Source organism: Phaethon aethereus (assembly GCF_964289735.1).
Source record: "Phaethon aethereus genome assembly, chromosome: 10".
Lineage (NCBI taxonomy): Eukaryota > Metazoa > Chordata > Aves > Phaethontiformes > Phaethontidae > Phaethon > Phaethon aethereus.
The window spans coordinates 7359976-7387878 of NC_138586.1; the positions used below are offsets into that span (position 1 = coordinate 7359976).

General features: G+C 47.5%; 2 protein-coding genes across 2 annotated transcripts in view; both read left to right on the forward strand.

Annotated features, from left to right (window-relative positions):
* SEPTIN6 (septin 6) overlaps positions 1-16526 on the forward strand; it is a gene marked incomplete at both ends in the record, with an annotated part of 29594 nt that extends 13068 nt beyond the window's left edge. Inside the window, 8 exons of the mRNA XM_082004037.1 lie at positions 1088-1283; positions 2449-2635; positions 2874-3035; positions 8794-8890; positions 9157-9325; positions 9827-9959; positions 10638-10828; positions 16502-16526. Coding sequence (XP_081860163.1) covers positions 1088-1283; positions 2449-2635; positions 2874-3035; positions 8794-8890; positions 9157-9325; positions 9827-9959; positions 10638-10828; positions 16502-16526 — 1160 coding nt within the window. The remainder of the gene's footprint in view (positions 1-1087; positions 1284-2448; positions 2636-2873; positions 3036-8793; positions 8891-9156; positions 9326-9826; positions 9960-10637; positions 10829-16501) is intronic.
* Positions 16527-19888: 3362 nt separating this feature from the next.
* Positions 19889-27785, forward strand: NKRF (NFKB repressing factor; the record flags this gene model as incomplete). The annotated part of the gene is made up of 3 exons (XM_082004119.1): positions 19889-20082; positions 23532-23653; positions 25798-27785. The coding sequence occupies 3 exons, from the start codon at positions 19889-19891 to the stop codon at positions 27783-27785; spliced, it is 2304 nt and encodes a 767-aa protein (XP_081860245.1).
* Between the last annotated feature and the right edge of the window lie 118 nt (positions 27786-27903).

Below are 27903 nucleotides of genomic sequence, written 5' to 3' on the forward strand. Positions count from 1 at the left end.
TACAAAAATAAGAAGCCCTTTTCTTCTGAACGAAGTAGGAAAGTGATGAATTTTTCTTGGTTGGGAGCTGAGGGCTTGGGGTGGGAGGGGAAGGCCGCTTCAGCCGGACACGTTCTCCCTGTGGTCCCGCAGCACACTGGAGGAGCAGCCCTTGCAGCGGGTGGAGTTTAACTGGCTCCTGAAGTTTCAGCAAAAGCCGTCTGGGCAACTCAGAAATTGCTGTTTCCCCAAAATGCTACAGCCCTGACAGGGCAGCAAACCAGACTGCTTACGCCTTTAAAACAAAGTCAGATCCTTTGAGCTCAGAAAGCTGGCTTGGTTGTCAGAGCATGGTAAGGGAGGCTGCCCTGTGGAATGAGTGCACAGAAGGATTTGTTTTGTTCTTCCTAGGGTGTATCTAAAGCAAATTTAAGACTGGTGTTCTGGATTTGTCTCTTCCTTCCACACAAGAAAATAGTTCCCGGTTGATAGATGGAATCCAAATAGTAGTTTAGTGCTGCAGAACTTTTGGAAGTAGGTTTTGGAGTATTGTAGAGCTTGTGTAGCCCCTAAGGTATGGAAACCAGACGTTACAGAACATGTCCTCTCCCAGCCTGGAAGGCTGATCCCCCAACTCAATCTGTTGTAGGTACAAGAAACCAACTGCACAGCTTGCTGTAGGGCTAGAACCAACTCTTAGTGTTTCTGCACGGGAGGCTGTTTCAGTGGCTCCTTATTAGAGACATATTGATCTGGAGCATCTTTTTTTTTTAAATGACAATGAGCTCCATTCCTCCTCCCACTTTTTAATGAAAACAGCATCTTCTGTAGTGTAGTTTTGGGTTTATGCAGGATCTAAATGATGCTTTTCTCTTTGCCTTTTCACCTCTTTCTTTTCATCTCTACTTTCTAATGATATTAATGGCCATTAGACTGTGAAATATAATTTGCCTGGAATACAGACCTCCCATTGTACATGGTTTCTGCTTGCCAGACGATCACTTTGGAGCATGAGATCTGCTTTCATCTGATGCAGTTTCACCCCTGTTAACGTTTGGAAGCTGGAAGGCCAAGCCATATGAACATTTCAACTCTTTTTCTCCAATAGGGGAAACTGGCCTCGGTAAGTCCACCCTCATGGACACACTTTTCAACACCAAGTTTGAAGGTGACCCAGCATCTCACTCACAGCCTGGGGTCCAGCTGAAATCCAATACATATGACCTGCAGGAGAGCAATGTCAACCTCAAACTGACTATTGTGAGCACGGTGGGCTTTGGGGATCAGATCAACAAAGAGGACAGGTGAGTGAAGGGGGAGAGAGGCTCTTTTGTGACCTGGTTTTCTTATGCAGCGTCTCCCCCTGTGTCCTGGCTGGGCCAAACTGCACTGTAAAGTTTTCCTCTTTCCTTCTTATGGGTTGCCCTTGTAATCTCTTTGGGATAGGACAGGTAGAAGAGAGGACAGAGACTGTGGTGTGTCAGCACTGCTTCAGCTATCCAAGCAGCTTTTCTCATGCTGTCAGAGCAATAGCTGCCCTGCTGGCAGCCTTCTGCCCAAATTCATCTGGTGGGGAGAGCAGAGAGCTCCGGGGCATCTGTGCTTGTTTCCTTGTGCTGCTCTGACCGCAAGCTGCTGACCAAACTTTTAGTGTGGTCTAGTGACCGCTTGGCTTAACAGCCACTTCTGGCAGGGCTCTTCTGTGTTGCCAAAGGAAGCATGATAAACGTGCAGTGAGATACGCTAGCGAAGTACCTCTGGCAGCTCGTGTCCCAGCATGGCTGGAGTGTGGAGGTTAAGGGGCGTGCAATTCCACCAGACCATCTCCAAGGTGCATCTTCACAGAGGCATTGCACATGGGATTTGCTTTGCTGCAGGTCTGTTAGATTTTCTTTTTAGTTTTGTTTAAGATGCAGTGATGTCCTTTACATTGTGACTCTGACAGGCTCTGTATTTCAGATGGCCTTGCAAGGGAGTTGCAGAGATTTCCTGCCCCAGAGCACTGGCCAAAGGTAGTATTGAATGGAGACATATCTTCCACCTGCAGGACTCGGGGCTGTGAGAGCAGCAAACCATTCACTCCCTGAGTGCAAGCAAGGGTTACGCACAGCTGCGAATGAGTCTACTCATTATCCTGAATGATTATCCTTCCTTATAAAAGTCTCTCACACGCACGCTTCAAAGTATGAGAGTCCACTTTGCCTGGAGAGGATGGTGTGTGTCCTGTCCTCTGCTGAATCTCCGGTACTGTGTTTGTCAAACAGGCTGCTAGACTCTGATGTAAGACCACATCTCCTTGTCAGTAGTGCAACTTTTAAATTTCTTACGGGTGGGGAGGAAAGGCAATTGAGAGAATTGGTCTTGGGAAGTGAAATCTGACAAGCAGCTTGTTTCTTAAAAGCAAGCAAAGGAGCACTGTTTACCTCTCCTGACTGTGAGATGTATAACTTTTTTTTTTTTTTAACAAAGCTATAAGCCCATCGTTGAGTTCATTGATGCTCAGTTTGAAGCCTACTTGCAAGAAGAACTGAAGATAAAAAGGGTCTTGCACAACTACCATGACACCCGGATCCATGCTTGCTTGTACTTCATTGCTCCGACAGGCCACTCGCTGAAATCCTTGGACTTGGTAACAATGAAGAAGCTTGACAGCAAGGTAGGCACCTTTAACTCCTACTGGGCAGGTTTGCCATGCGTGTGGTAGAAAGGCTGCGGCTTTTCCAGGGCACATCTCCCCACCTTGAATAGCCCTTGTGCTAGTGGAGATGATTGGGTTGGCAGATAAATCTTGCAGATTTATTGAGCACTTTTAAGTTTTTGTAAGTTGTATTACAGATTTGGAAAAACTCCCTGGAACAAAGCTGAAGACTTCTTACCACTCTGTTCTTTTCTAGGTGAACATCATTCCCATCATTGCCAAATCTGATGCCATTTCCAAGAGTGAGCTGACCAAATTTAAAATTAAAATCACAAGCGAACTGGTCAGTAATGGGGTTCAGATCTACCAGTTCCCAACAGACGATGAATCAGTGGCAGAGATAAATGGGACAATGAATGTAAGTGACTCAGTTCTTCCTCCTCTCCCAGAACAGCACTGTCACTGTAGGGGTTGGTGGCTCATATTGGGGTACTTCTTAAATCCACTTTCCCTTTTATTTTGTGTCTTAAAACCAGAGAAGTTCACAGGGATCTCATCTGTGTAGTGTCACCCTAGGCTAGCAGAGCCTTGTGGTAGGCTACTGCCTCTCTGGTGGGCTTTTCTAGTCGAAAACAGACTGTCTTTTAACCCCTTCCTTGTCCTTAATGCGTATCTGTTGGGGGACTTGTAGGAAACTGGACAGATGGTGAGGCCTGGCTGTGTAAGGCAAGGACAGTCCTGGGTTATGAATTAATCAGGTGGGTATTATTTGTCTGGTGTGAGGGGCAGGCGGTGTACAGACATGCTCCTCACCTTGCATTTTTTGCACCAGTTTTGCTGGTGTTTCCTAGAAAGCCCTGCCTCCACGGGTGTCTCCTCTTGCCTGTGGCTGTCCTTGCAGCAGAGCCCCTTCAGCCAGCTGGCTCTGGGACTCCTCTGTTTTATTATTCATCAAGCTACTTAGCTGGGTTCTTGGTTTGGATTGGCCTTTTGGCTCTGGTGCTGTTGGCCAGAATGGATGGACAGGGGGATACAACAAGGCTGGTTAGAGCAGTGGCTTCCCTTGAGCTACATCCAAGTGCTCATGTGAGAAATAAAACACAACGGTGGGACCAGAGGCCCATCCAGCCCAGTGGCCCTTCTCGTCCCTAAAGATCTGCTTTGGTCACTTTTGGAGTATATAAGAAGAGAGGGAATGTGTACGTTGCTTCACTTCTCCCATAAACTTCCCCAGCATCTAACTTCTAGCTCAGGCGTTTCTCTAGGTTTCTGTGCCATGCATCACCTGATGCCCCCCACCAGTGAACTTCCAGGATCCTGTGGCAAGGAGTTACACAGCTTAACCAGCAACATATGAAAAACAGTACACAACTCGGGCTAAACATGTCTTGAGGTGCCTACAAGTGCTCGTTCTGGCTCTGGTGCTCCCAGCATTGTGGGTGCCTGTGGCTCCCTAAAGGCAGAGCAAGCTGTCTCTTGGCCCCTCTGGCAGCACATTCTTACCATGCTCCCATTTTCCAGAATGCTTTTTACAGGAAAGCAAGTAGGGGTTAACTGCTTAACTGCTGGTGATAAAGTACAGGTCTAGCTGATGTGCTTTTGTGTTGTCTCTTCATCAATATCAAGAGTTGTGGAGTTTTGCGGAGAGGCCTGAAAGAAACATAAAGTTTGTCCTAACTTAAGAGCTGTCAGTGGTGGTTTCCTGGTCAGAGTAGTTTTGTGATGGCATCTTTGAGTGCTTAGTGCTCTCATTGTGCAGCACAGTTACTCCTGGAAATGAAGATGCGACATCACTCCCTCCTCAAGGAACCAGAGGTGTGATGACAAAGGGAGAAATCCTCTCCCCTTGGCCCTTCTGAGGGTGGAGGTAAACCTCTGCTTGTCCTTCAGCCATTTACATGTCTCCTGGGAGGGAATTGCTGTCTTGGGTTGTAGACGTTCTGGCTTGTCAGCTGCTGCACAGAGATCAACTCTTTAAATTCTCCATTAAACTGATATAAATCATAATTAGCAGGTTTGTGGGGACTAAGCGGGCCAGGATCTGAATCTGATCAAGGCAGTTTTGCAGACCTGCAAAACTTGTATCCCAATACTGATGTTATTAGTAACATAAGACACATCTGCTTATGCTTCAGGTCAGGAGATAAGCTTGTGGAGGGATTGAGACCAGTGAAAGTAGTCAGGATGGGCTGATTTAGGTTTATAACTTAAATTGCCAATTTTAGTCATGTTTAAAATTGAGGAATGGGAAACTTTGATTTAAATCAGTTGCCTTAACCTTTGTGTTTGTACTTCTCAACAGAAAGCTTCATTGTCTTTGCCTGTTACAGGTCAACATCTCTGAGAGTTTGTAAATGCAGTCTTCATGCTCAAGTAGTGCTTCTTGCTGACCAGTAACTTCTCTGGATCAGTTACTTTTTTTTTTTTTCTTTTTTAATTACAGAGAAAATTGAGGCTGGTCTTTTGATTACTTAATGGTTTGCTTGTAACCTGTGTTAGTCGTCTTGTGCATGAAAAGTAAAATTAGGCTTCAAAATATGCAAACTCACTGTTTCATATGCATTTTACTTTATTATATCAACTTGTGCTGGATGCATTAGGAATTTTTTTCCAGAGTATTTTGCATTCCAAATTGGCTTACTAAACAGAGAAAATATTGTCTGATCTGGCAGGAGTTGATTAATTGAAGTATTTAAAATCTGTGCCATCATGATCAGAAACAAAAGTATTTAACCATGAACAAAGGCATCAAGTGAAGTATTTAGAAAATAATCAGATTAAACAAATCTTTAGAACAAGATGCCTGATTTTCCATGAAACTGATTGGTCTTTTTGATAATCCCACCAAGCATATATTTACATGTTCAGAGAAAACATTGTCCAAAATTCTTTAGGTCTCTTCCTATCTGGATTTTATTCTTAAATCAAATAAAAACAAGCTCTCCTTTCAACTCCCTATTGGTTTTTCCATTTTGAATGAATTAGTCTAATTACTGAAGAAAATATTCTCCCTGCACCTGCTAGGTTAAATGAAACCTCATGCAGCTACATGAGCTGTCCCACATGGTGGGAGCTGGAATTGCCTTGCTAATGGAAGAAGGAAATCACTGACACTTTCTCCCTGGCAAAGACAGCAGCCGAACAGTTGGTACCAGTGGAGGAGGTGACTGCTGTTGAGGGTGGGTGGTCCCCTGGACAGCCAAGGTTCAGGCTGTGCCTGTGTGGCCATAGCATGGCGTTTCTGCCACTGTCTCAGATTGCTCCTTTTGCTTCCATCAGTCACTTTGTCCTTTGGAAATCCCCTTACTTCACTCTCCCAGAGACCTGGATACGAAGCAGACAAAAAGTGTTAACAGCTGTGGGAGAAGCCAACCATGGGATGTTCCTGATAGACACTCTGAAGAAGCCAGAAGGGACGTCTGGAAGCTCTCACCCAGAAGCAGCAGGACGGGAAGAAGAGAGAAGCGGGCAGCTCCGGTGGACTGTGGAGAAGAGGGTCACCAATGGGGAGCACGCTGCCACTAGCAAATATTTGCCTGATCCCGCATCCTGGGCAGAGAGCGGCTGGCCTGAAACCTCAGGCACCACAGAACTGCAATGGTTTTTCCTCTGGAAATAGCACTGTGTAGACCTGCAGTGGAGGCTGTAGCCTTTGTAGCGTTTAGTATCTGGGGTGTTTCAGAGTTTCCAGCAGCTGGACACAGGTACAGATGAGTTCCAGCGCATCCCGTAGTGAGTAGCCTGACTTGCAGTAGGTGAAGAGCCCATCCAGTGCCTGGCAGTAGCTAGCATGTCCCTGTGGTGTGATGTCTCCGGTTCCTCCCAGAGCAGCTGAAGGTGTCATGTGGCCCTGGGGTCTCTGCTTGCCCTCTCCCCTGTCAGGCTGCCTGACAGTGGCTCCACAGCAGGACACCATGGAACATGCAAAGCCTGTTTGCAGCCGGTGGAGAGGCAGTGACCTGCTCCACAGGGACCGCTGATGATTCTTCTTGACCCCATGTGCAGAAGTGTTTGTGGACAGTGCTGCTGCTTGTGTGTGGTCTGTCTTGAAGGCAGGAAAAACTACAGCTTGTGGAAATGAAGCGGCAAGTTATTTCTTTGAAAGCTGGCTAGGGGAGTTTCCTTCATGTTGCGATATGGAGGCTGTTCAGTTGAGACGGCTTTGTTTCCTTCCCCTCTAGGGTTTTGTTATCCCCTGCCCCTTGTGATTAGACACTCTTCTGCTGACAATCAGATTCCTTCAACCTGGCAGACCGCTTTCCTTTTTCTGCTGCTTGGCCTCTCCCACAGGGAACTTACCCTGTGTGGAGCAGGCACAGCTCCGTGCTGGCCTGTGTCCCTCCAGGCGCTGGTGTGTCAGCGTGATTGCAAAGGTAACTCGGCATGGAGAGTGACCCAGGAGCCCCCAGTGCACAGAGCCTGTGCATGGCCCAGGACGGCCCCATCAGACTGACTGCCAGCCACGCTTACTCTGCGCATGTCCCATGTGAGAGCTGAGAGGCTAAGGAATAAAAGCTGAAGAGCCCATCTCTGTGAGTGCTTGCAGGCGCTTTTGCTGTATTTGCAGTTTGACTGTATGAGCCACACTCTGAAAGCAGAAAACATAATCTTTTGCTTGTACCAGCTGTCATGAACTTGTCCAAGTTTTCAGATAATCTGTAGAATTAAAACTTCACTACCTGCTCTTAAGAGCAATCCAGCATTCCATATAGTTGGCTTCCTGGGGCCCTTTTAATTGCCCAGAACTCAGCACACTTTGAAAGCTCTAGCTAACAAATGTCACTGCACAAAACTCAGCAGAAGGAGTGGATGCACGGACCTGGCAACTTTATTTTTAAGTGCTGAAACCCTGCACTTGACTTCTTTGCAGCTTGGCAGAATGCAGTACAGTTCCCAGGAGCAAGCAGAGGTGGGAAGAGGTCTCACTTATTGCAAAACAGAGAAATGCAGCAAAGTATGATACCAGTGTCTGGGGGTTTTGCTTGGCTGCCTGAGTTTGGGGAATGAGGGGAATGTAAGGTGAGATCTGAGCCTAGAGAGGTGTCGGGAGTGTTTCTGTTCCAACTCTGCTGAGCTTGTACTGGGTGAGTCTCCTAGTCTCTCTGCAGAAGGCAAAAAATACCTTCTTTACTAAGAAGCTACCTTTTTATTTCTGAGTTTTTGAAAAGCAAATCCCTTTTTGTTCTTAGCCTTCAGGTACTTGTAACAACTGTACTCTGTGGAGTGTATGTCTCCGCTTGAAGAATGTAACAAGGCACAGTTGAGCTAGCGGTACAGCTCTGCTCCGCTGTCCCCAGGATCCCTCCTCATGGGTGTGATCCCTGGATTTGGCCTCCTTTGTCCTCTGGTTATGCAGCCGTCTATCAGTGACTGTGCAGAGTATCAATATCGTGAGGATTTTATAAAGCCATTGGCACTCCTTTGGGTTTCTCAGTTCCAGTTTTAATGGAGTGCTGCTGGATTTGAGAGAGAGGGTGCTGAGGGCGAGCCCCAGCACAGCTGCAGGAAGCATGAGGCACTATGGAGTCTTAGCATGGGGCAAGCTCAGCACAGCCCCAGGGAATGCAGAGTCCTTCCCAGCTTGGCCTGGGGCACATGTGGACACAGAGGCTGACCCAGTGCAGGGATGTGTTCAGCCCTTCCTCACCAGGGCTGAAGCAAGCGGGGAGGAAAGAGCTCTGAGCTCTGGGGGTGAAGGAGGAACTTCGATCTCATGATCCGATAGAGCAAGTTGTCTTGTGGTCTAGTGTGAGCTGAGGGAGTGGTGGGGGGATAAAATAAAGAAGGCTCCAAGACCTCTTTTATTGCTTCTGTGCTTGTGCAGATGTTCTCCTCAGCCACGGCAAGCCCCCGGGACAGCACCGCAGTCAGAGACGCGCAGCACGTTGTTCAAGCTGTCATTCTGATGCCAGTCTTGCACTGGCTCATCTCACCTGAGACCCTGTGGCTGGGAGGATCAGCCAGGTAGAGGATATAGAGTGGTAGCACTAACAAGGTTTCCGTAAAGGACTCTCCCTTCTCCTGCCTTGTCTTGGGCTAGTGGCCAGTGACTAGACTCCCTGAGATTAGCGTGTGTATAACGACTGTCTTGCTCAGTGGCTGTGCTAATCTCTGTGTGCTGGCAAGTCAGCCAGAGTTGAGAGGGACTAATGTGGCTATCATTAAATGTGTTCCAGGCCCACTTGCCGTTTGCAGTGATCGGGAGCACGGAGGAGCTGAAAATAGGGAACAAAATGATGAAAGCTCGTCAGTACCCCTGGGGCACAGTGCAGGGTGAGTTGAGCTCTGGGATTTTCATGGCATGAATAGTGATACTTCTGCCAGGAGGCAGTGGGCTGTCGTAAGAGGAGCAAGGGCCTGCTTGACTTTAATATCTCACTGGGAATTATCCTTTGTAAAATCCTTTTGTCAAGCCTATAGAGACAGTTTTCTCTGCTCAGAAGGGCTGTTAAGCCTGTTGGAGGAGTAGACAGGTGGGGAATGTGGGAAGAGACCTTTGTTTCTGCCCCCATCTTACTCCCTATCGTGTCTTCTTACAGTGGAGAATGAAGCTCACTGCGACTTTGTGAAGCTGCGGGAGATGCTGATCCGTGTGAACATGGAAGACCTTCGCGAACAGACCCACACACGCCACTATGAGCTGTACCGGCGATGTAAACTGGAAGAGATGGGTTTCAAGGACACCGATCCAGACAGCAAACCCTTCAGGTAGGATCCCTGGAGGAGACAGGAGAACTGAGAGAGGCATTGTTGGATGTGCTGTGTGCACGTGTGTGTGTGTCCTTGAGAGAGCACGTAAAGAACCAATGCAGCAAGAAAACCTGCCAGGTCAGATAAATCCAGACTTCGGCAAAGGTGCTGGCTGCAGGAGAGAAGGTGAAAACACAGAGGGTGTGCGCAGGATTGACTCTGAAACTGGAAGTGTAGGAGTAGAAATGTCTGTGCTGCAGAGATACAGCAGTGTCCCTCTGAACTAATGTTTGTTGCCAGCTGGTCTCTTTGAATTGCCCAACATTGAACATAGAGAAAAGTGCAATAGCTTACAGACCCCAGAAACAGTTGAATAAAGAAGACCTTAGGCACGTGTGGGTGGGTGAGTAGCAAATGTGCTGTGGGCAAGCAATATTTATGGTAAGGGCCTGATTTCAGAGGCTCGGGGGAAGCAGAGTTTGTCCCAAGTCGTATCACTGGACTTTCCTTTCTTTTTAGCTTGCAAGAAACTTATGAAGCCAAAAGAAATGAATTTCTGGGGGAACTGCAGAAAAAGGAAGAGGCAATGAGGCAAATGTTTGTCCAGAGGGTCAAGGAAAAAGAAGCAGAGCTGAAGGAGGCTGAAAAAGAGGTGAAGACTGCAGTACTTGTCTCTTTATGGTTGTGAGTGATAGATCCACTCCCAAGTAGGTAGCTGCTGCCTAAGCACTTTCTGCTGCGTGTGGTTTAAGACTTTGTTATCAAGAAGTCTAAAGTTTAACTTGGGGTCATTCAGGTGTTCACCCTGTAGGACAAAACTAGATCACAGTGCTTGTAGTACACAACTTACTGCACCATGAAAATGCTATAGTCTTGATTCTGATGGAGAGTTGCAGTGTGGCAAAATTCACGGAGAGAAACAGCCCCTGAAACAAGCTTGTATATAAAAAATTCACATATACAACTTCCTTAGTGTTGTGAAAAATCCATTAATTTACTGACCTTTAAAGAGGAATAAGGCATTACCTGGAATAAGGAATTCCCTGGAAATGGACTAAAATTTTTTTACGACTGTACCCTCCCCATTGTCTGTTGTTAGTCTGTGCAATGGTGCATCACTAGGATGCTGCGTGGTTTGTAAGCTGTTGTGGGAGAAGACTGTTCCCTGCCCTTGGTCTATGCAGTGTCAGCTCAGGGGGCTAGAAACAATGTAGAGACCACTGGGGACTTGCAGGCTTAGATCTCATGGGATCCTTCCATCTTCCTCTTTTCCTGTGAACAGAATATTTGGTCGTGCTGGGTCCTGCTCACCTCTCTCCTTTCCCTCTAGCTGCACGAAAAGTTTGATCGCCTGAAGAAGTTACATCAGGATGAAAAAAAGAAGCTAGAGGATAAGAAGAAGTCACTGGATGATGAAGTAAATGCATTTAAACAAAGGAAGACAGCAGCTGAATTGCTCCAATCTCAGGCTCAGCAGGCTGGAGGATCGCAAACTCTTAAAAGAGATAAGGAAAGAAAAAAGTAAGTTGCTAACAGAGTGGTATTTTATTTTTTTGGTAATGGTTCTCCTTTACTATTTTTCTGGATGTTCATGTCTTTCTCCAAGCCTAGCCAGTCCTTATCAGGAGAAAGTTTGCAGCCAGGTTTAATCCCTAGTAAGGCTGAGCAGTAGCAGGGAGCATTTTGCCTTTAGCTGTCATCTTGAAGAGCAGGGAGCAGTACTAACCTCCCTCACTGCTTGCTGACAGCATGGGAGAGGATGAACTTGGTTTTATTCCTTGAGATTCCCTGCGCCTCCCCCGGTCTGTCAGTGCTTGTAATGAAGTGGAACAATATTGGCTGTTAAGGTTAGGGTGTCGGTAGCAGGGATGTCCTGTTACCCCCAGAGAGGTGTGTGTCCTGTCTCAGGGTCTTTTTTGTTTAGGCTGGCAAAAAGTTTATACTTGTGGAAATTATTCAGGGAGACTAATAGTCTTAGATTCTGGAATCTGCAATATGTAAACCTGCAAAATGAGGGGACAGGTCATAGCTCCTTGTTAGTGCTAGTACTCTTCTCCAGCTCTAAATCAGCTTTTTGCCCTCCACAGAAATAGTGAGAGATCCTGCATGGCTTTAGCAGGAGTTCCCCATGCCAGGGACTGGTGTGACAGGATCCAGCCCCTTGTCAGGGTCCTGTGGTCCGGGCCGTCTGCAGTGCCCATGCCAGGCTCCTAATGCTCTGCAGTTGCTCGAGAGCAACCAGTTGTACAGCTGAAACAGTCCTCCCGGTTCACCTAGCAATGAGTAGCTCTTCTCACTGTGGTACATTTCCTGAAACAAAGTGCTGTGCCTCCTTAGCATGTGTACAAAGAGTGGTGCACAGATAAACAAGGGCTTGGTTTCTATACCACTGCCATAAGCCACTCTCTGCACATCCCTGGGGCAAATCCAGAGTAAATCTTGCCTGCACTACACAGTCTTAAGTATGTGGAGAAGAGCAGTTAATACGAACAATATGGCATGTGCCCAAAGAGCTGACAGAACTGTTTGTCAGGGAAAATAGCCCTTGACTGTTAAGTTTGGAATCAAATGAGACAGGAGAGGAAAAACCCAATAACCAGAGTAAGATCCTGGTTTAGCCTTTTTAGTTTTGAGCTGGAGCTGCTTCAACGTCAACATTCTTTTGCGATGAGCAATTAGTGCTGCCCTTTTCTCTCTTGTCCGTTCCTTTTTCCACTGCGTATTTTGATTTGCTCTTTTGAATTACCTTCAGGGGGTTTTAATATCTTTTCATAATGAGGAGCCTGAGACTGACTGGGGACAGACTTCTCTCCCCAGCCTGGACTGTGTGAGGAATACACAATTGAGTTCTTTCATGCTTAGAGCCCTCAGACATCTGCACACTGAGGACTGCAGACTTCAGCCCTGAGATCAGTCAGGCTCAGGAGTGCAGCAAAGGGAGATGACATGCCCTGTAGTACGAGCAATTAGTCGCTGTGGCCCAAGTCACACTCTTGTTCCTAGAAGCAGTTCTGATCTCAGAAGGGCTCCTTGACACCAACCACATCCATATGGAAAAGCACTGGTACTGTCCCTGTCAGATAAGGAGACAGAAAGGCATGGAAAACTCCATGAAAGAGAGAGGTCAGTGCTTGAGTAAGGCTTGGGAAGATACTAGGAAGTGTCTCTCTCCTCCAGTAAAATAGTTGTGTTAGAAATGGTGCTGCTTTCTTTACTCTGTAACTTCTCCAATTGCCCTTAATAATTCATTTCAGTATTTAGATCATAAATATCTCTAACAATGAATGAACTTCACAACCTGTAGCTTAATTGTATCTTGTTTATTCGTGGCTGGCAGTACACTAGCCTTTTTCTTACACAGGTAACTCTTTTAAACCCAAGCTCTGTAATTTGCACTAATCATTACTTGGTTTCTTTTTTTTTTTTATTGTTGTTGTTACATCATTATCATCATTATTAGCTCTTACAGCTCTTACTGCTGTTTTACAGTTAGCTGCTGTTTGGCTGCATGGTGCATGAGGCACATTGTCCTGGTAAGCGTCATTAACTAATAATAGACCTCACAGTGGGATCAGTTACGGTTCCTAAAAATGCAGACCCTGTGCAAGTCCAGAGCCTCTATTATCTCTGTCACCCTTACTGTACCTCCTCTACCAGTCCCTCTCTACGTATGCAGCTGTAGAAAAAGGATGCAGTGAAGATTGTCTTCGAAGATTCTGCAAAGCAAAATGCAGAAAGACTCAGTATTAGGACATGAAACTTAGAAAAATAAGGATTCGGTCTTCTTCGTTTTAAACCTTCCCAGCAGGAAGGTTTAAAGGTTTAAAGGCTCCATTTTCTTTATTCTGTCTTCCTTAGAAATAAATTATCACGTAGGCCATGTTGATACTATGGCAACAATTGCTATGGAGATGTGGTGCTGATGATCGAACCCAGCTAGCCACGAAAATGTCTTTTCCCTTTCTCCTCCTTCCCTCCCACCCCTCCAAGTTGTAGTGGTAACTTGTAGTTATAGTACAGGTGAAAGTACCTGGAACTACTTTCCAGGAGGGACTAGTTTGTCCTCCACTTACTAACAGATGGTAAAATCTGCCACACCTAGAGCTTTCCTTTGTCCCAAAGCACCAGAGAATCACCAAACTGTGTGTATGAGTGTGTGTGTATGTATGTATGAGGGGGTGTTAAAGAGGTTACTGCCAAGTAACCAAACCAATATTCACCTGCTGACCTATTATAGTTGGTTGTCCAAAACCACAAGAGATGATGGGCTGGGCATTTAGTAGATAATGAAAGCTCTGAAGATAGACTGAGAGACTTCATGACATTTTTAATAGTCAAATGGGTCACCCATGGATTGGATATTCAGTTGTAGCAGACAGACACAGACCCACACTCCTGGGAGCCGTGCCAAGTATGCCCACGGTTGGGTAAAGCTAGTGGGAGAAGAGGGCTGTATTCAGGATGTGTCCAGAAAGCCTGCCAGAGCAACTTCCCCCTGAATAAGGCCAGCATCCGAGTTTCTGAGGAGTTTTGCCAAGGCATGGAGAGTTCCCACTGGAGCAGAGCCCTGTCAGTGGTGGTGTGCTGTGAGTCTGCTCTGCTCCGGTTGCTGTGACTCAGTCCAGACTGTCTCTGTCTTCATGTGAGCAGGGATATAAGGTGGCCACATAGTCACGGGCAGGCTTGTGGAACAGATATGGTTGCCTGAAAGGGTTAACAAACTCGGCCATAAGCAAGCATCTGCAGTGCGAAGTGCCAGCATCTATTGTAAAATGAAGGCTCATTGAAACAAAGATGCGTAAGAAACGCACCCTCCTGCCAGGAGAGCAGCATCCTCATTAGGGTTATTAAACTGCTAATGACAGTGCCCTCCTTATAGTTAGGTTGAGTGTGTTTAATTGAGCTTTTTTAATTTGCTGTTGATTCTCTGGTGAGAGGAAGAAGAAAGCTCCCACAGGAATGTCTTGCTGCTTTGACAGAGCAGCAGTACTTATTATCCAAGGCAAGGGTGACAGCACCCCAGGCTGAGGTGCGCAGGTCTCTCGGAGAAGGAACCTGTTGGAACAGCAGCACTTAACTATGAAACACCCTAAAAACTCAGCCTTGAGTCCACCCTTCCCTCCAGACAAAGCTCTCTGGGACACAGTCCCAAGAAACTTACGGTCTGCCCTTAAAATAGGGGAAAGCTGATTCCAGGATTCCTTCCCCCTTAGCTCCACCAAGGAAAAGGGAAAAGCAAGTAAACATTACGCTGTCAGTGAGAGGCATGTGAATTTAATTTCAGTGGGATGTTCCACTTAACAGAAGAGCTTCAGAAGGGTCTTGCAGTGACTTGAATTGGAGTTTGCTGTCATCGTGAGCAGTCCAGTTCAATGAATGTCTCTGCTGCCAATGGTAACTGTAAAACAATGAAAAGAACAATTCTCTGCTTCTCTGATTATGGAAAAATAAGCTCAAAGAATAACAGTGTTCATTCTGGTGCTGAGTACGAAGGCACGGCTAAAGTGCAGCTAGAGTGAACATTACTGATTTTTGTTGGTTTTGGATTGTTTTTGGCAGTCCTCATAACTGGACACTGTTGTGTGCTGGGCTTTGTATCAAATGAAGTTCTTTGTTCCTACTATACAAATGCAGACAGTGCCTTTTTGAATGGGCATTTGTCCTTTCTAAATGAAATATGTATATATGGTACTTTTCCAGAAATCAGAAAAATACTCTCCATATTGATCCATAAAGTATTGCAGGGCTCCACTGTTTTGCAAGGATACAAACAAGTCACAGTTGATGAGCCGCGTAGCTTGCAAAACTGTGAAAGGATTGTTTTAGGAGATAAATGTGGTTCATCCCACTGCTGAGTATGTGTGCGTGTATGCATGTGCGTCTGCATAAAGCATGTTTTGTAATCAAATTAAACCTTATTAACACTTAGCAACATTTCTCTGTGTGTGTGTGTGTCAGGAAACATTTATATTCTTATTTTGTTTTTTGTCATTAATCCATAAAACCATTAATCTGCCTTTTTCTTTCATTTTCAGTTCGGGTTTCCTGTAGAACCTTTCCCTTCGCACCAGAAGCGAATGCCCCCACATTTGGTTAACATGCAACTATTGCCATTTTGTGCCTGTTTGCTCACCTTTACTCATTGCTCCCTTCCTGCGCTCATCATTTTGTTTTAAGCAAGAGTCTGCACCCTTGTCTGTTCTGGGTTATGATTGTTCTTGTGAAGAACTCAGCAATAGCCCGCGTGGAACTGGCAAGAGATGCTCATTGCTGATACCTCTTCCCCTTTGGCCAGCAGCAGGCTGCCAAGCGCTCGTAGAGCTAGTGTCCCCTCTTTTCAGTTGCTCAGCTTTTTGTCTCTTCCCTCCATTTTGTGCGAGGGCTGCATGGTAAGAGAGCACGGCTGCGTGGCGGTGTGCATTTAGCCCCTGTCGTGGGACTGTTGTGAAGGCAACCCGATGCTGCCATGGGGAGACATGCTGTCTCAAGAGACTGGCTGCCCTCTCCCCTTTTTAAGTTGCTGTATCTAACCCCTCATTAGCCCCCGCCCCCCATGTGTGACTCAAATAATTTTAAAGGACTTTTTGCAAAACTTGACATCCTCACAGGCATGGGCCTGAGTCCAAACCTCTAGTCCCCAGGCTTGGAGGATTCTCAAACCTGGATCCACGGTTTGCAACTAAGTGTTCTCTGAATGCTGCAGGGGTCACGAAGGATCTCTTGCCTTGTCTCCCTCTCAGTGTGCTGGCCTGGATGCACATCCTGGATCCAATCTCAGGGAAAGCTGGTCACCTTGCTGTACATATCAGTGTTTGTGAAGAAAGATGATGATGTTTCTTTGACTTTCTTCTCAGTGATTCCAACAATTTCTGGTTTTAATGCAAAAAGTATTACCTTTATGTTTTTTTTATTTGGCATCTGTTTAGAAGTGTACAGATGCTGTCAGGTTGCTTCTCATATTTTCTATTCAGCAAAAGCCTTGTTTTACTGCAAGATTTGCACTAAAAAGGAGGGTGTTTTGCTCACTGGGGCCAGGAGTTCAATCTGGCCAAGTGCAACTGTGGTGTGGTTGCAGATGTCTTCTCTGTGTATTTCTGGATGAGTTTTGTTATTAAATAAAGACTTCATCAGACAGTGAATTCTGGTTAATATTTACTACTTTTGTTTTTTGTTTTCTTTGCCCTTCTTTTACAGTAACCCATGGCTCTGTACTGAGTAATTACCCCTGAATACAATGGGCTGGAATGGACCTTCATTTACTTGTTAAATCGGAGGGTCTAATAAAACCTGACAGCATTTCAGCTGTGATCTTCCCATGGTGTTACCCTTGCTCTCTCCTATATCCTCATTGTGATTCTGTCTTCACTATGTACTGGTCGTTATTGCTTTTATTAAACAATGTAACATTAGTCCTAACAAGGTTTTGGATGCTGCAAATTTAAATCCTGCAATTTTTTTTTCTCCTACAATTCATGGATTCCCCTTTCTCCTGGTCCCTCTCCACCCAGATAAATAAGGGATGCGGAGATAAGTTCTGTGAGTTATTTTTGCTGGCGAAATAACAACGCAGTTGAAATGTATTTATTGGTGACGTTAAAATAACACCACCACCTTCGTTTAATTATCGCATCGTTAGAGATAAAAAACACTTTTCTCTTCATACTTGATGTCATTTTCATGACATCATCTATCTCTTTTTATTTGCTTTTATTTTTTGTTTTGCTAATTCATGCTACCTGAAGACTAGCATATGATCCTCACTTCCATTTCAGACTTGCTTATTGTGACCCTGATCCTTCAGTCGCACTGTGTGCAGGCTAAGTTCTCTGTACGTGGGTAAATCCACACGTCCTGACCCTGCTAAAAGATCAGGATGCGTGCTGCCAAATAGTTTCAACAAAAACCCTTCAAATCCTGGGTTTTTGGAAGATAAACAGGCCTCAGACCTAGCCGCGATAGGTAATGCTGGTTTTAGTGCAAGCCGCTGCTGAGAATTTTACTAGAAAGGTGGTGCGGGTGAAGCTAAAGCCTCCCGAGGAGTTTCTGCATACAGCCTGTTGGTCGGGCTAGCTGCGCACGGCAGCAGCAAACCTTATGCAGTAGCCCAGATGAAATGATGGTCTGGCCTCCGTTTCCAGCAATCAAGGCAGTTAAAATTCTTGATTGCAATGTATTTTCTCAGGTATTCTGTTTCACCATAAATACTATTTTATTTCCCATAGAAGTCCTCGACTGGTTTGTGGTTTATGGTTTGTTTTCTTTTTTTTTAAGCAAGTTAAAATAATTTGAGTATTTACTACTACTTCTACTGTTGAATGTCAGCCTGCTCCCAAAACCAGTCATTATCAGCCTGTCAGTGATTTCTAGATTATCTGCTAAAAGAACCATTTAACGTGGCTTTTTTTAACCATGCTGCAGGTCACTGGCTGTTCTTCCTGACCATTTTGCCTTGTTAGAATGTTAAAATTATGTAAAGTCTTTTTAAAGACTTTAAAGAAAAAAGACTTTTACTTGTATGATTTCATTCAAGTATCTGAGGTACCACAAGGAGGTTCCATCTCTCCTGTCAGCTGTTTTCATGTTGCATCTCTTTTTTCCTGCTTTCTGAATGTCTCTCTCTTTTTTGCTAATATTCTGTTTTTTTTCTCTTTTTTTCCCCTTTTCTCTCTCTAGCTTTTTTTAATCTGTCTTCGCCAGCTGCACTGGGTCTGAGGGAGAAGACTGCCACTTCTAGAAGAGTTTAAGGGGCTTATGTCTGGGGAGGGGGGGAACAAATCTTCAGTGTTAGTGTCTTGGAAAGAAGCTCTTTTACTGACTTGCATGGTATCTAAAATTGAAGTGTCTTGTAATTCGTGTGACAAGACAGGGTAATACGGGGGAAACGATTGTTTACCTGGAATTTTGAAGAGCAACAGAAATGTGATGTTTGGACTAACGATGTAGCGAATACATTTTCAAACATTGTTATGGGCATATTTTTTTTCTAATTTTGTCTTTAATAATATAAATGTTATTGGGCTTCCATGAGGTGTGAAGCCTGAGGAATATTTTCAATATGCTGTTGTTTGATTGGTTTTGGAAACTGTGCATTCGGAATCAAAGGAAATACAAAGATGGTGCAACTTGCTCTATTGGCAGCCATGAAATATTTAATTTTAACAAAGAAATAAAGTGAGAAGAACTGTGTGTTTTCATTGGCGTCCTCCTGTGTCTCACCACCTCATTAAACAAGCTCCATGGGCTGGTGGAGGTGGGTCGAGTGGTACTTTTTTGTTGTTCACTAACCGCACCTCTCTTGTTCTTTGAAGTTAGAAAAAAGTTGGCGACGCTGACGGCTGGTGTAACGGTAATAGTGCTCCAGCCAGCGCCGCCGTGAGCAGGGTGCGGCGTCCTCGTCCTGCCCTGGGCCGCTCACTGCGTGGCTTGTCCCAGCTGCCATCTTCCTTCCCCGCTCCCGCTTTTGTTGCCTTTTTACAAAGCGAAGGGCGCGAGCACTGCACCGAGTTACACGTTTACACGACAAGCGTCCGAGAACCAGCACCGTTCCGCCCGATACCTTTCTAACGCTAATGCACATTTTAAATAAAAACCCCGAAAGCCGGCGTGTGTGCCCTGGTCTTTGCTGCGCGGGGCGGCGGCTGCAGGGCTCGCGCACCGGGCCCGCTCAGCGCGCGGCGGGGCCCGGAGGGTGACGGGAGCTTGACGGGGTCGCTGGGAAGGAAAAGGCGCGGCGGGGCCGCAGGTGTGGCGGCGGTTTTCCTCCGCCGCCCTGCCAGCCGGTACCCAGGGAACAGGAGCGCCGCGCCAAGCGCTACGCTGCCCGTTTTCAGAAGCGCCCCGAGGGAGGCTTGGCGGGGGCCGGGCCCGGCCCCGGTGAGGGCGGGGAAAGGCCTGGGGATCCTCCAACCCGGTGCCCGGCGGGGAGGAGCTGCGGGGGCGGCGCCCGGCGCTGGTCAGGGCAGGCCGGGGCTCGGCCGTCCTGGCGGGGTGTGCCTGCGGGCCGGTCTCCCCGCCCTGGGGCTTGCCAGAGGCTTCGGCTGCAGCCCCGTCACCCGCCGACTCTCGGCGGGCTGCGCCCTGCCCCGCCGCGGCCGCCGCCAGGGGGCGCGAGAGAGCCGAAGCTTCCGGCCGGCAGTGGCGGCAGTTTCTCGCGACGTCTCGCGCGCTTGTGACGCGCAGCCACGTGACGCGGCGCCGGCCGGGCCGCTCAGCGCGAGCGAGGGGAGAGATCGGGGAGGGGAGAGGTCGGGGAGGGGAGGGGCGAGCTCCCGCCGCACGGGCACGGGCACGGGCACGGGCACGGGCACGGGCACGGGCACGGGCACCGGTACCGGCGGGGGCGGGGCCGGAGCCGGGGCCGACGCCGAGGCCGGGTCCGGCGGGGTGAGGTCGGGCCGTGCCGTGCCGGCGCTCCCCGGCGGTCCGTAGGGAGCCGCGGCCTGGTCCGCACGTGGGGCCTGGTTCTCCGCAGCACGCCCGGGCCGCTTCCTCCGCCGTGCGCGCCTGTGCCCGGCGGCTCGGCGCCCACCGGCGGGACGGCCCCCCGGCGACGCCGGACCATCCGCCGAGCCGCCGCCCGCCATGCCGCCGCCGGAGCCGGAGCGGGTGCCCGAGTCGGTGCTGGAGCAGTGGCGGCAGTACAACGAGACCGAGCGGCAATGGGGGCTGCGCCGCCGCTTCATCCTCCGCCACCTCGACGGCTACCCCGGTGCCGCTATCGACCAGCTCCTCTCGCTCTCCGTCCTCTGGACCAACCACGTCTTCATGGGCTGCCGGTGAGACGCGGCGGGACATGACCGGCACTGAGGTGCCGGCAGCGGGGGGCCCTTGAGGTGGGCCCGGGGGTGTGGGGAGGACCTGGGCCCTGAGGCGGCCGCCTGGGGTGGCCGTAGCGGGCCCCGGCCGCTCGGCCCCGCTGCCTTGCCCGGGCCTGGCGCTCGCTGTCAGGCGCGGGTGCCCGCCGGGCTCGGGAGGGTCCCGCCGAGGTCTCGGGGCGGCCGAGGCGCCGCGGAGGCAGCCCGGCCCGCTGGCAGGGCTGGGGCGCCGCGCAGCCCCCGCCGCCGGGCGAGGAGAGGGGGCTCAGGCTCCCTCCAGCCTCTCCTCTCGGCCGCCCCGGCCCGGCTCTGCTCGGCTGAATCTCGGCCCCAGCTGCCCTCTGAAAAGTAGCCGCAGCACAGCTGGGAGGGAAGGGGCCGGTGCAGGAGGACTTCGGTTTCTGGGCAGTTTTCTTTGCTCGAATATGCATGTATTTGTACCTGGAGGGGAGCAAGCTGTTGAAAAAGTGTATGTGTTTCGAAAGTGGTTCTGATGTTCCACCCCTGAGGACTCGTTAAGCGTGTGGTATTGAGCTTTGTCATTTAAGTGAGAAGAAAGTGTCCCACTAAGCGTAAAGCAACTTAGACAATCCCTTTAAATCTAAGTTTTTCTGAGAGAAATAGGCCCGGTGAATGGAAAAGGTTTCCCTTCTTCAGGATTACTGTCCGTACTGTAACTAGCGAGGTTGTGGAGATCTGCAGAACGTCACCTACGTCCTCAGTGACGCTTTTGATGTTGTGATTATTTTTAACTGGACATAAGGCTTTAAAGACAGAAGCAACTGCTTAATGACTAACTGCAGCAAATTGTGCGGTGACAGAGGAGCTTGTAAACACTGAAGGGCATATCCTTTGACTTTTATTAATGTTACTATCCCAAAGTCCTGTTGGGAATATTTTGTGTCATTTGTCCAGAGCCATTTTTCTTATTTCTTTCTTGTCCAAGTACTAAACGATTCTGCTCTGCAAGCACCAAAATTGACAGTTTTAAAATTTTAAAATTTTAAAATTTTAAAAATTTTAAAAGCTTCAAATTCCACAGCTTGAATAGTATGTTAAAATTGAGCATATCCTCTTAAGATATAGTCTCTCTGGTCCATTCGCTTGCTTTAATGCATTTATGTGCTGTCTTAATGAAGGGCTGCCTTTGTGATAGTGCTTTTGGGATTCAATGCAATAATATGGTTATAGGGTGCTGATAACAGAAGTAACTATGTGGCAAGATCTCAAATCCTAAAAAATGATGCAACTTAAGCGTGTAAGTGCACATACTTTCCATGATGAACATCTCTACCTGCAGCTCTCAGGGGAGACATGAGCAATAGATTTAGGCGTGATGCGGTGCAGAGCCGTTATCAGTGAGGATATTTCCCCAAAGATTGTGTTGTGCATAAACGTAAACACGCCACACGGGCCCAGTGAACACGCTGCACTGTTAAAGAGCAGTTGGCAGCTTTACTTAGAGCTGTCTGGGGAAGGGAGGGGACCCACAGCTTTCTCTGGAACTGCCTTTTGCTGCTTGGGAAGAGCTGTTGTTGCTGTATCAAGTGAATAACTTGAAAGTTTTTTGTTGCTTTAAGTTTGTTCGTTGGTTTTTGGTTTGGTGTTTTTTTGTTTGTTTTGTTGTTGGTGGTTTTTTAAATGTTGCTCACTTTCTAGGTTGAAGACAACCTGTTTGTCAGATTAAATACAAATCAGAGTCTTTGCTGATGAAACCTGAAGGAATGTTCTGCAGGGGGATGATCTGGAGAATGTCCAGAAGGCTTAGAAAACGTGGTTTGTGAAGAAGGAGTTAAGTAATAGGATTTCTTTAGTTTAGGGGTGTATGAGAGAAGATGCATGTATTCTCAGATATGTTAAAGGTGGCTGCAAAATGGCAGGGGGAGAGGGAAAGAAAAGCATTATGCTCCAGAGCTACTGGGATCAGGATAAGAGGTAACATATTTAAGTCACACTAGGGAGACTTTAGTCAAGCATTGGAGGCGTGGGATTCCTCTGCCTCCATGTGCGGTCTCTACAACTTGAGATTTGTAAGGCCAGGTTAGACAAACACATGTTGCAACTGGTTGATCTTCCTCTGGGCAGAAATCTGAGCCCCAAACATCTCCATCCTTTGTGAAAAAGTGACACACTTATGTCAAATCTAAGCCTATTCTTGCACCCTGCTGGAAAAGGGCATCGTCCTTCATATTTCCATCAGAGGTAATGTACCCTCCTCCCCATAAGCCAGAGAGAGGAATAGAGAGTCCCACCCCTCTCCCTTCTGGCTGCGGGAGGATGAGGGTATCACCACTGTCCGCCTCCCTTTGATCCCTCTGACATTTTCTTCCCGTGCAGGGTTCCACGGCCTCTGCTGGGGGCTGAGTTCTGCTGGGTACCTGCAGGTGAAGCAGGGACTGCAGTAGTGTGTGTTCAGAGCTCTTGCCTGGTCATATAATGGATTTAATTTCTGCCTGGCCTTCTAAATCAGGAACAGGAAGGGCATTTCTTGAGTGGAGAGCGAGTACATTTCCAGAGCCCTTGGAAAAGTGGTATTTAAAAGCTGGTGCAAGTTATTGCAGCACTAGCTGTTGGGACAGCTGTAGACTCCTGCCCATGGGCAGTGACCTGATGCTTTTTGAGTTTTGAAGGTGAGCACACCGTGGAACATGTGCAAGATTGCTTCTTCTCCTTTCTGAACCTCAGTGCGAAGCTGTCAGAGGCTAATTTCCTGCCTGCGTGGAACTGCGAGCGTGCTGCAGCAGGGTCAGGGTTTGCACAGAGCTAGTTACAGCCACTTCACTTCACTGTCGTGGCTCAGGGATTTAAAACGTTTCAGTTACAGCTACTAAGCTAGAAATTAGTATGGCTTTTTAAAGAGTGGTCGATAAAGGCTGAGCAGTGCCTTGATCATCTGACATCCGTGATTTCAGTATTGATGACATGCGGTCTGTGGCTGCTGACCCAGACAAGACTTCAGTGCCAGTCAGTCGCTCCTGTGCTTAGTTCACTGAAACTGTGATGCCCACGGAGACTCCTTCTTCTCCATACCCCTGTGCTCCTTCTTGTTCCTAACAGCTCTGCCAAATGTTATATTTTGACAGATAATGTATTTAAATTTAAGGTTAAAACACCATCAGTTTGGTGGATGCATGGTTTGTTATTCACAGATGGGCTTACTTAGAGCCAGGTAGCTTCTTAGCTGGTGTGCAGGCTGCCTGCCAGCACTGAACTAGCTACGGCGTGAGGCCGGTCATCCAGGTCCCGTGTTAATGCTCCAGCAAAATTGGGAGGAGCGTCTCCCTTGCACGAGTTACTATGTCCCAGCCAGCTTTAGTTCTTGTTTTGCGTAATAAACGCTTGTGTGTGCATGTGTGTCTGTTGCCCCTGTGGCACCAGTTCTAAAGCGGTTTGCTGTTGAATCCACACAGGTATGGCTTGCAGGTCATGGAGAAGGTTCTCAAGATGGCTGAAGGCATCGATATCGGGGAAGTGAGGACGTACGAGTTGGTCCCTAGCAGGAAGCTAAAAAGATACCGCTCTCCATCTGACAGTGAGTACATCTGCCTGTGTGTCAAAGGAGACACCCCTCCCTGTCGCTGTTCGGTGGGCATTACCGGGAGCGTGGGGAGAGCAACGCGCCACGGAGCTGCCTCCAAGAGTGCGAGCACCGCAAACTGAAGAGAAGCGACCACGATGTACTCTGCTAGACTGCAGCTGTTTCCCCTCTTCTGTCGTGTTGTGGGATGTACATAATTCATGCAGAGTTCTCTTGCTTAAGAAAATAGCATTTTTCATTGAAATTACCAGGTAATTGGTTTTCCCTGGTGATAGTGTTAGGGAATTGAATCTATGTAATGAAATATCATCTGCCCTTCTTCACTGTGGTGAGGGGTGATGTTCCGACCTGAGAAGGGATTGTACATGTGCGTGGAGATCTGGAGTTCAGCCTGTTGATTTTGAGTTATGACCCAAGCTTGGAGCATTGCGGGGGGAGTGGGGAGGGGGTGTAATTTCTTTTATTTTTTTCCTCCCTACTGGGCCTGGAAGAGTCTTGCATATGTCATCCCAGTCCTATGGTCTCAGGGATGGATGTTCCAGCTGTCACTTTTCCAGTGGAGGAAATGCAGCAGGCAGAGAGGGCTGGCAGCTCAGCGGCTCCGTCCACTGGCTCCTCTCCAGTGCCTTCAGAGCTCCCTGCCCTCTCTCTGGAGGGAGGGACGGGGAATTGTTCATGGGTGGAGGTTGTGGATGTGAGCAGGCAGGCCCCTGCTTTGTGAGGCAGCGTCAATCAGTAGTTTGGCTGCTTAAAGCACAAATGGTCAGACAGCACAGGACTCCTAGGCTTGGATATAATCCCTAGCGCTGCCAAAGTTTCTTTCCTTTGACACCCAGCAATCTTTCTGTGCTTCCATGGGCCAGCTGCAAAACTGAGAAAAATACTACTTTTCTGCCAAGTTTTGGCTGTCTCTCAGGCAGCAGCTCTGAGGTGAAGGCTCCTCTATTGCATGTTACACAGACAGCATAAAGAGCTGTTCTGCTGGTGAGAGCCTTTAGATGCTGCTGCAGTGCAATCATCAAAATACCAAACGGCACAAGAAATGTAAACCTTGCCATAATTCATTAAAACTGATAACCAAAGGATTTAACGCATGTGTAAGAGCTTTGTCAGCTGATTTTAATATGAAGGTCTGTTTATGCTGTGTGCGAAATGTTTTTTTCATCTGCAGTGAAGTAAGCTATGATAAGTACGCTGTGGTAGTGTGATGTCTAGACAGATGTGTTGCCTGACCTATATTACAGTTGCACGCATTGTATTAGGCAGCTCGTTCCAAGGAGCTGAGGTGGCCTTTTGCTCCTCTGATGAAATTATACACATGTACCACTTCAGCATGTGGGGGCTAAATCTTTCACAGCAGAAGTCTTGTAGAACCATCTTCTAGATACAATGTATTTGCTTATCAGCTATTTGATCCTCATTCTCTGCAGTAGCTGTGCATATCAGGATATTCTGCCTCATTTGCATTTCTTCTGCTTAAGAAACAAGAGGTCAGCCAGTGGTGTGTAATGGGGCTGCAGGTGTCGCCTGAGGCTCGGGCAGATTTCTCCATGTTTGGTGTCCTTCAGCCAAGGGTAGTGATATTTACAGAAAATATGCTTCTATTAACACTGTCATTAACAGCCCTGCGTGTTTTGGAAAGGAGGGTTCAGTATCGCTGTGTTTCTCTGTCAAGTGAGAAGACCTGAAGATAAAGTAGTTTATCCGAGATCATCCTGCGGCAGAGTCGGAGCTGAGGCTCTAGTTCCGCTCTGGTGTTCTGTCTTACTGGCCCTAGTTTTTACTGATTTTAGTAGTTCTGAATGGGTTAACTTCAGAAATGACTGGATGGGTTCAGTGGGCAATGTTGAGGCGCGGAGCAAGTGATTCAGACCTAAAATCCATGTAACTAAATATGTAGAGATTTTTGTGTGGTAGTTGTGGAGCTGGGAATACCACTGTAGTGACCTGCACAAGAACGAATGGTCTTCTTTGATCAATTGTGAATGTCTTTGGAAGGAAACCTTTTGGTTTGTGGCTAAGAAGTGGGAATCCTGTGTTCAGAGCCTGCAGGCTCCTCCTGGAGATCCCTCTGTGAAAACACTGTCTCCCTGTCACAGCACGTATTGGTAATCTTGTCATTTTCTTCCACCCTATAGGTCTGCAGCCGGAAGAGATTCCTGAGCCGCCCAAAAAGATGGTCCCCAGGTTCCGTCTGCGACCACGTTTTGAACCCATACACTTTGTCACCAGTGCTGTGAAGGATGACAAGAAGGAAGATTCCCTGGATAACCAAATGGAGGACGTGAACCAGGAGACAAACACAAACAGCATAGTGCAGCCAGCTGAAAGTTGTACAGATTCTTTTGCAAGTGCACGGGAGGTGGATCCCCAGCTCTCCAACTCAGCTGGGTTTGGCTTTGCAGGCCAGGCAGCAGCAGCCAAGGCGGCTGTGAATAGTATGGACTCTACCACAAGCAGCATGTTGCAGGTTTCTCTGTCTCCTTCAGCTGTCCAGTCTGCATCAGAGACGTTCCCTCCATCGGCTATAATGCTGAAGCAGAGTTTTATTGAGAAACTGTCAGCAGCTGTCTGGAAAAACCTTGCTAACCCAGATGCAAACACTGGGACTGATAAAATTAACTATACGTATCTTCTGACACGTTCAATTCAGGCCTGCAAGACAAATCCTGAATATATTTATGTTCCTCTGAAAGAAATCGCCCCTGCTGACCTCCCCAAGAGCAAGAAGCTCCTAACAGACGGTTTCGCTTGTGAAGTGCGATGTCAGAATGTCTACCTGACCACTGGTTATGCTGGCAGCAAAAATGGATCCAGGGATCGAGCCGCGGAGCTGGCAGTCAAGCTCCTGAAGAAGTCTGTGGAAGTTAGAGTTGTTCAGCGGAAGTTCAGGCACACCTATCACGAAGACTTGGTGGTGTGCGAGACAGGCGTGAGTCGCCCAGATTTCCCTCCTGCTCTCAAACCTCATGAGGAGTTTGTAGTTGCCAACAGGGACTGTGTCCCGATGCAGCCTGGTATTGAATCTGTGAAAGGTTCCACTAACAGCAACAAACACTGGACTAGTTTTGTCCTCACAGAGAATGCTAGTGACGCAATAGGAATACTTAACAATTCTGCCTCGTATAACAAAATGTCTGTTGAATATAAATATGAATTAATGCCCAACCGCTCGTGGCGTTGTCAAGTGTATTTACAAGATCACTGCCTAGCTGAGGGATTTGGCACTAAAAAGACCAGCAAACACGCAGCAGCTGAGGAGGCATTGAAAATTCTGCAGAAGATGCAGTCAAATATAGCAGCCATCAAAGTGACCCAAGTTCAGAAAGTGGGCTGCTCGTCACGGGGCTCCGGAAGGAAGAAGGACCTGAAGGACCTTGTGGTTTATGAGAACTCCAGTAATCCAGTGTGTACGCTGAACGACACTGCCCAGTTCAACAAGATGACGGTGGAGTATGTCTTTGAAAGGATGACTGGCATGCGATGGAAATGCAAGGTGCTGCTTGAAGATGAATTCATCGCAGAAGCAGTCGGAGTGAAGAAATCTGTCAAACATGAGGCAGCAGAGGAAGCTGTGAAAATCCTCAAAAAGACTCAGCCGACTGTTGTTAATAACTTGAAGAAAGGCACCGTCGAAGATGTCATCTCCAGAAATGAGATTCGGGGTCGATCAGCAGAAGAGGCTTTCAAACAGAAGATCAAAGAAGACAACATTGGGAATCAAATTTTAAGAAAGATGGGCTGGACAGGCGGTGGCCTAGGGAAAGATGGTGAAGGAATTAGAGAGCCTATTTCAGTGAAGGAGCAGTTTAAAAGAGAAGGACTTGGGCTTGATGTAGAAAGGGTGAACAAAATAGCTAAAAGAGATATCGAAGAGATCATTCGAAACTATGCACGCTCAGAAAGTCACATTGACTTGACTTTCTCTAGAGAACTGACCATGGATGAGCGGAAACAGATACATCAGATCGCCCAAAAATATGGTCTTAAAAGTAAATCTCACGGGCAAGGGCACAACAGATACTTGGTGGTGAGCCGAAAGCGGCGCAAGGAAGATCTGTTAGACCAGCTGAAGCAAGAAGGCCAGGTTGGGCATTATGAGCTTATTATGCCTCAAGCAAACTGAGGTCAGGTGTCCCATTTTACCAGAGACTGAGCTTCCTAGATACTCAATTAAAGAAAGAGATGCTGCATTTTTCTTGTTGTGGGTTATATTAACGCTAAAGTCTTTTACTTCGTTAATA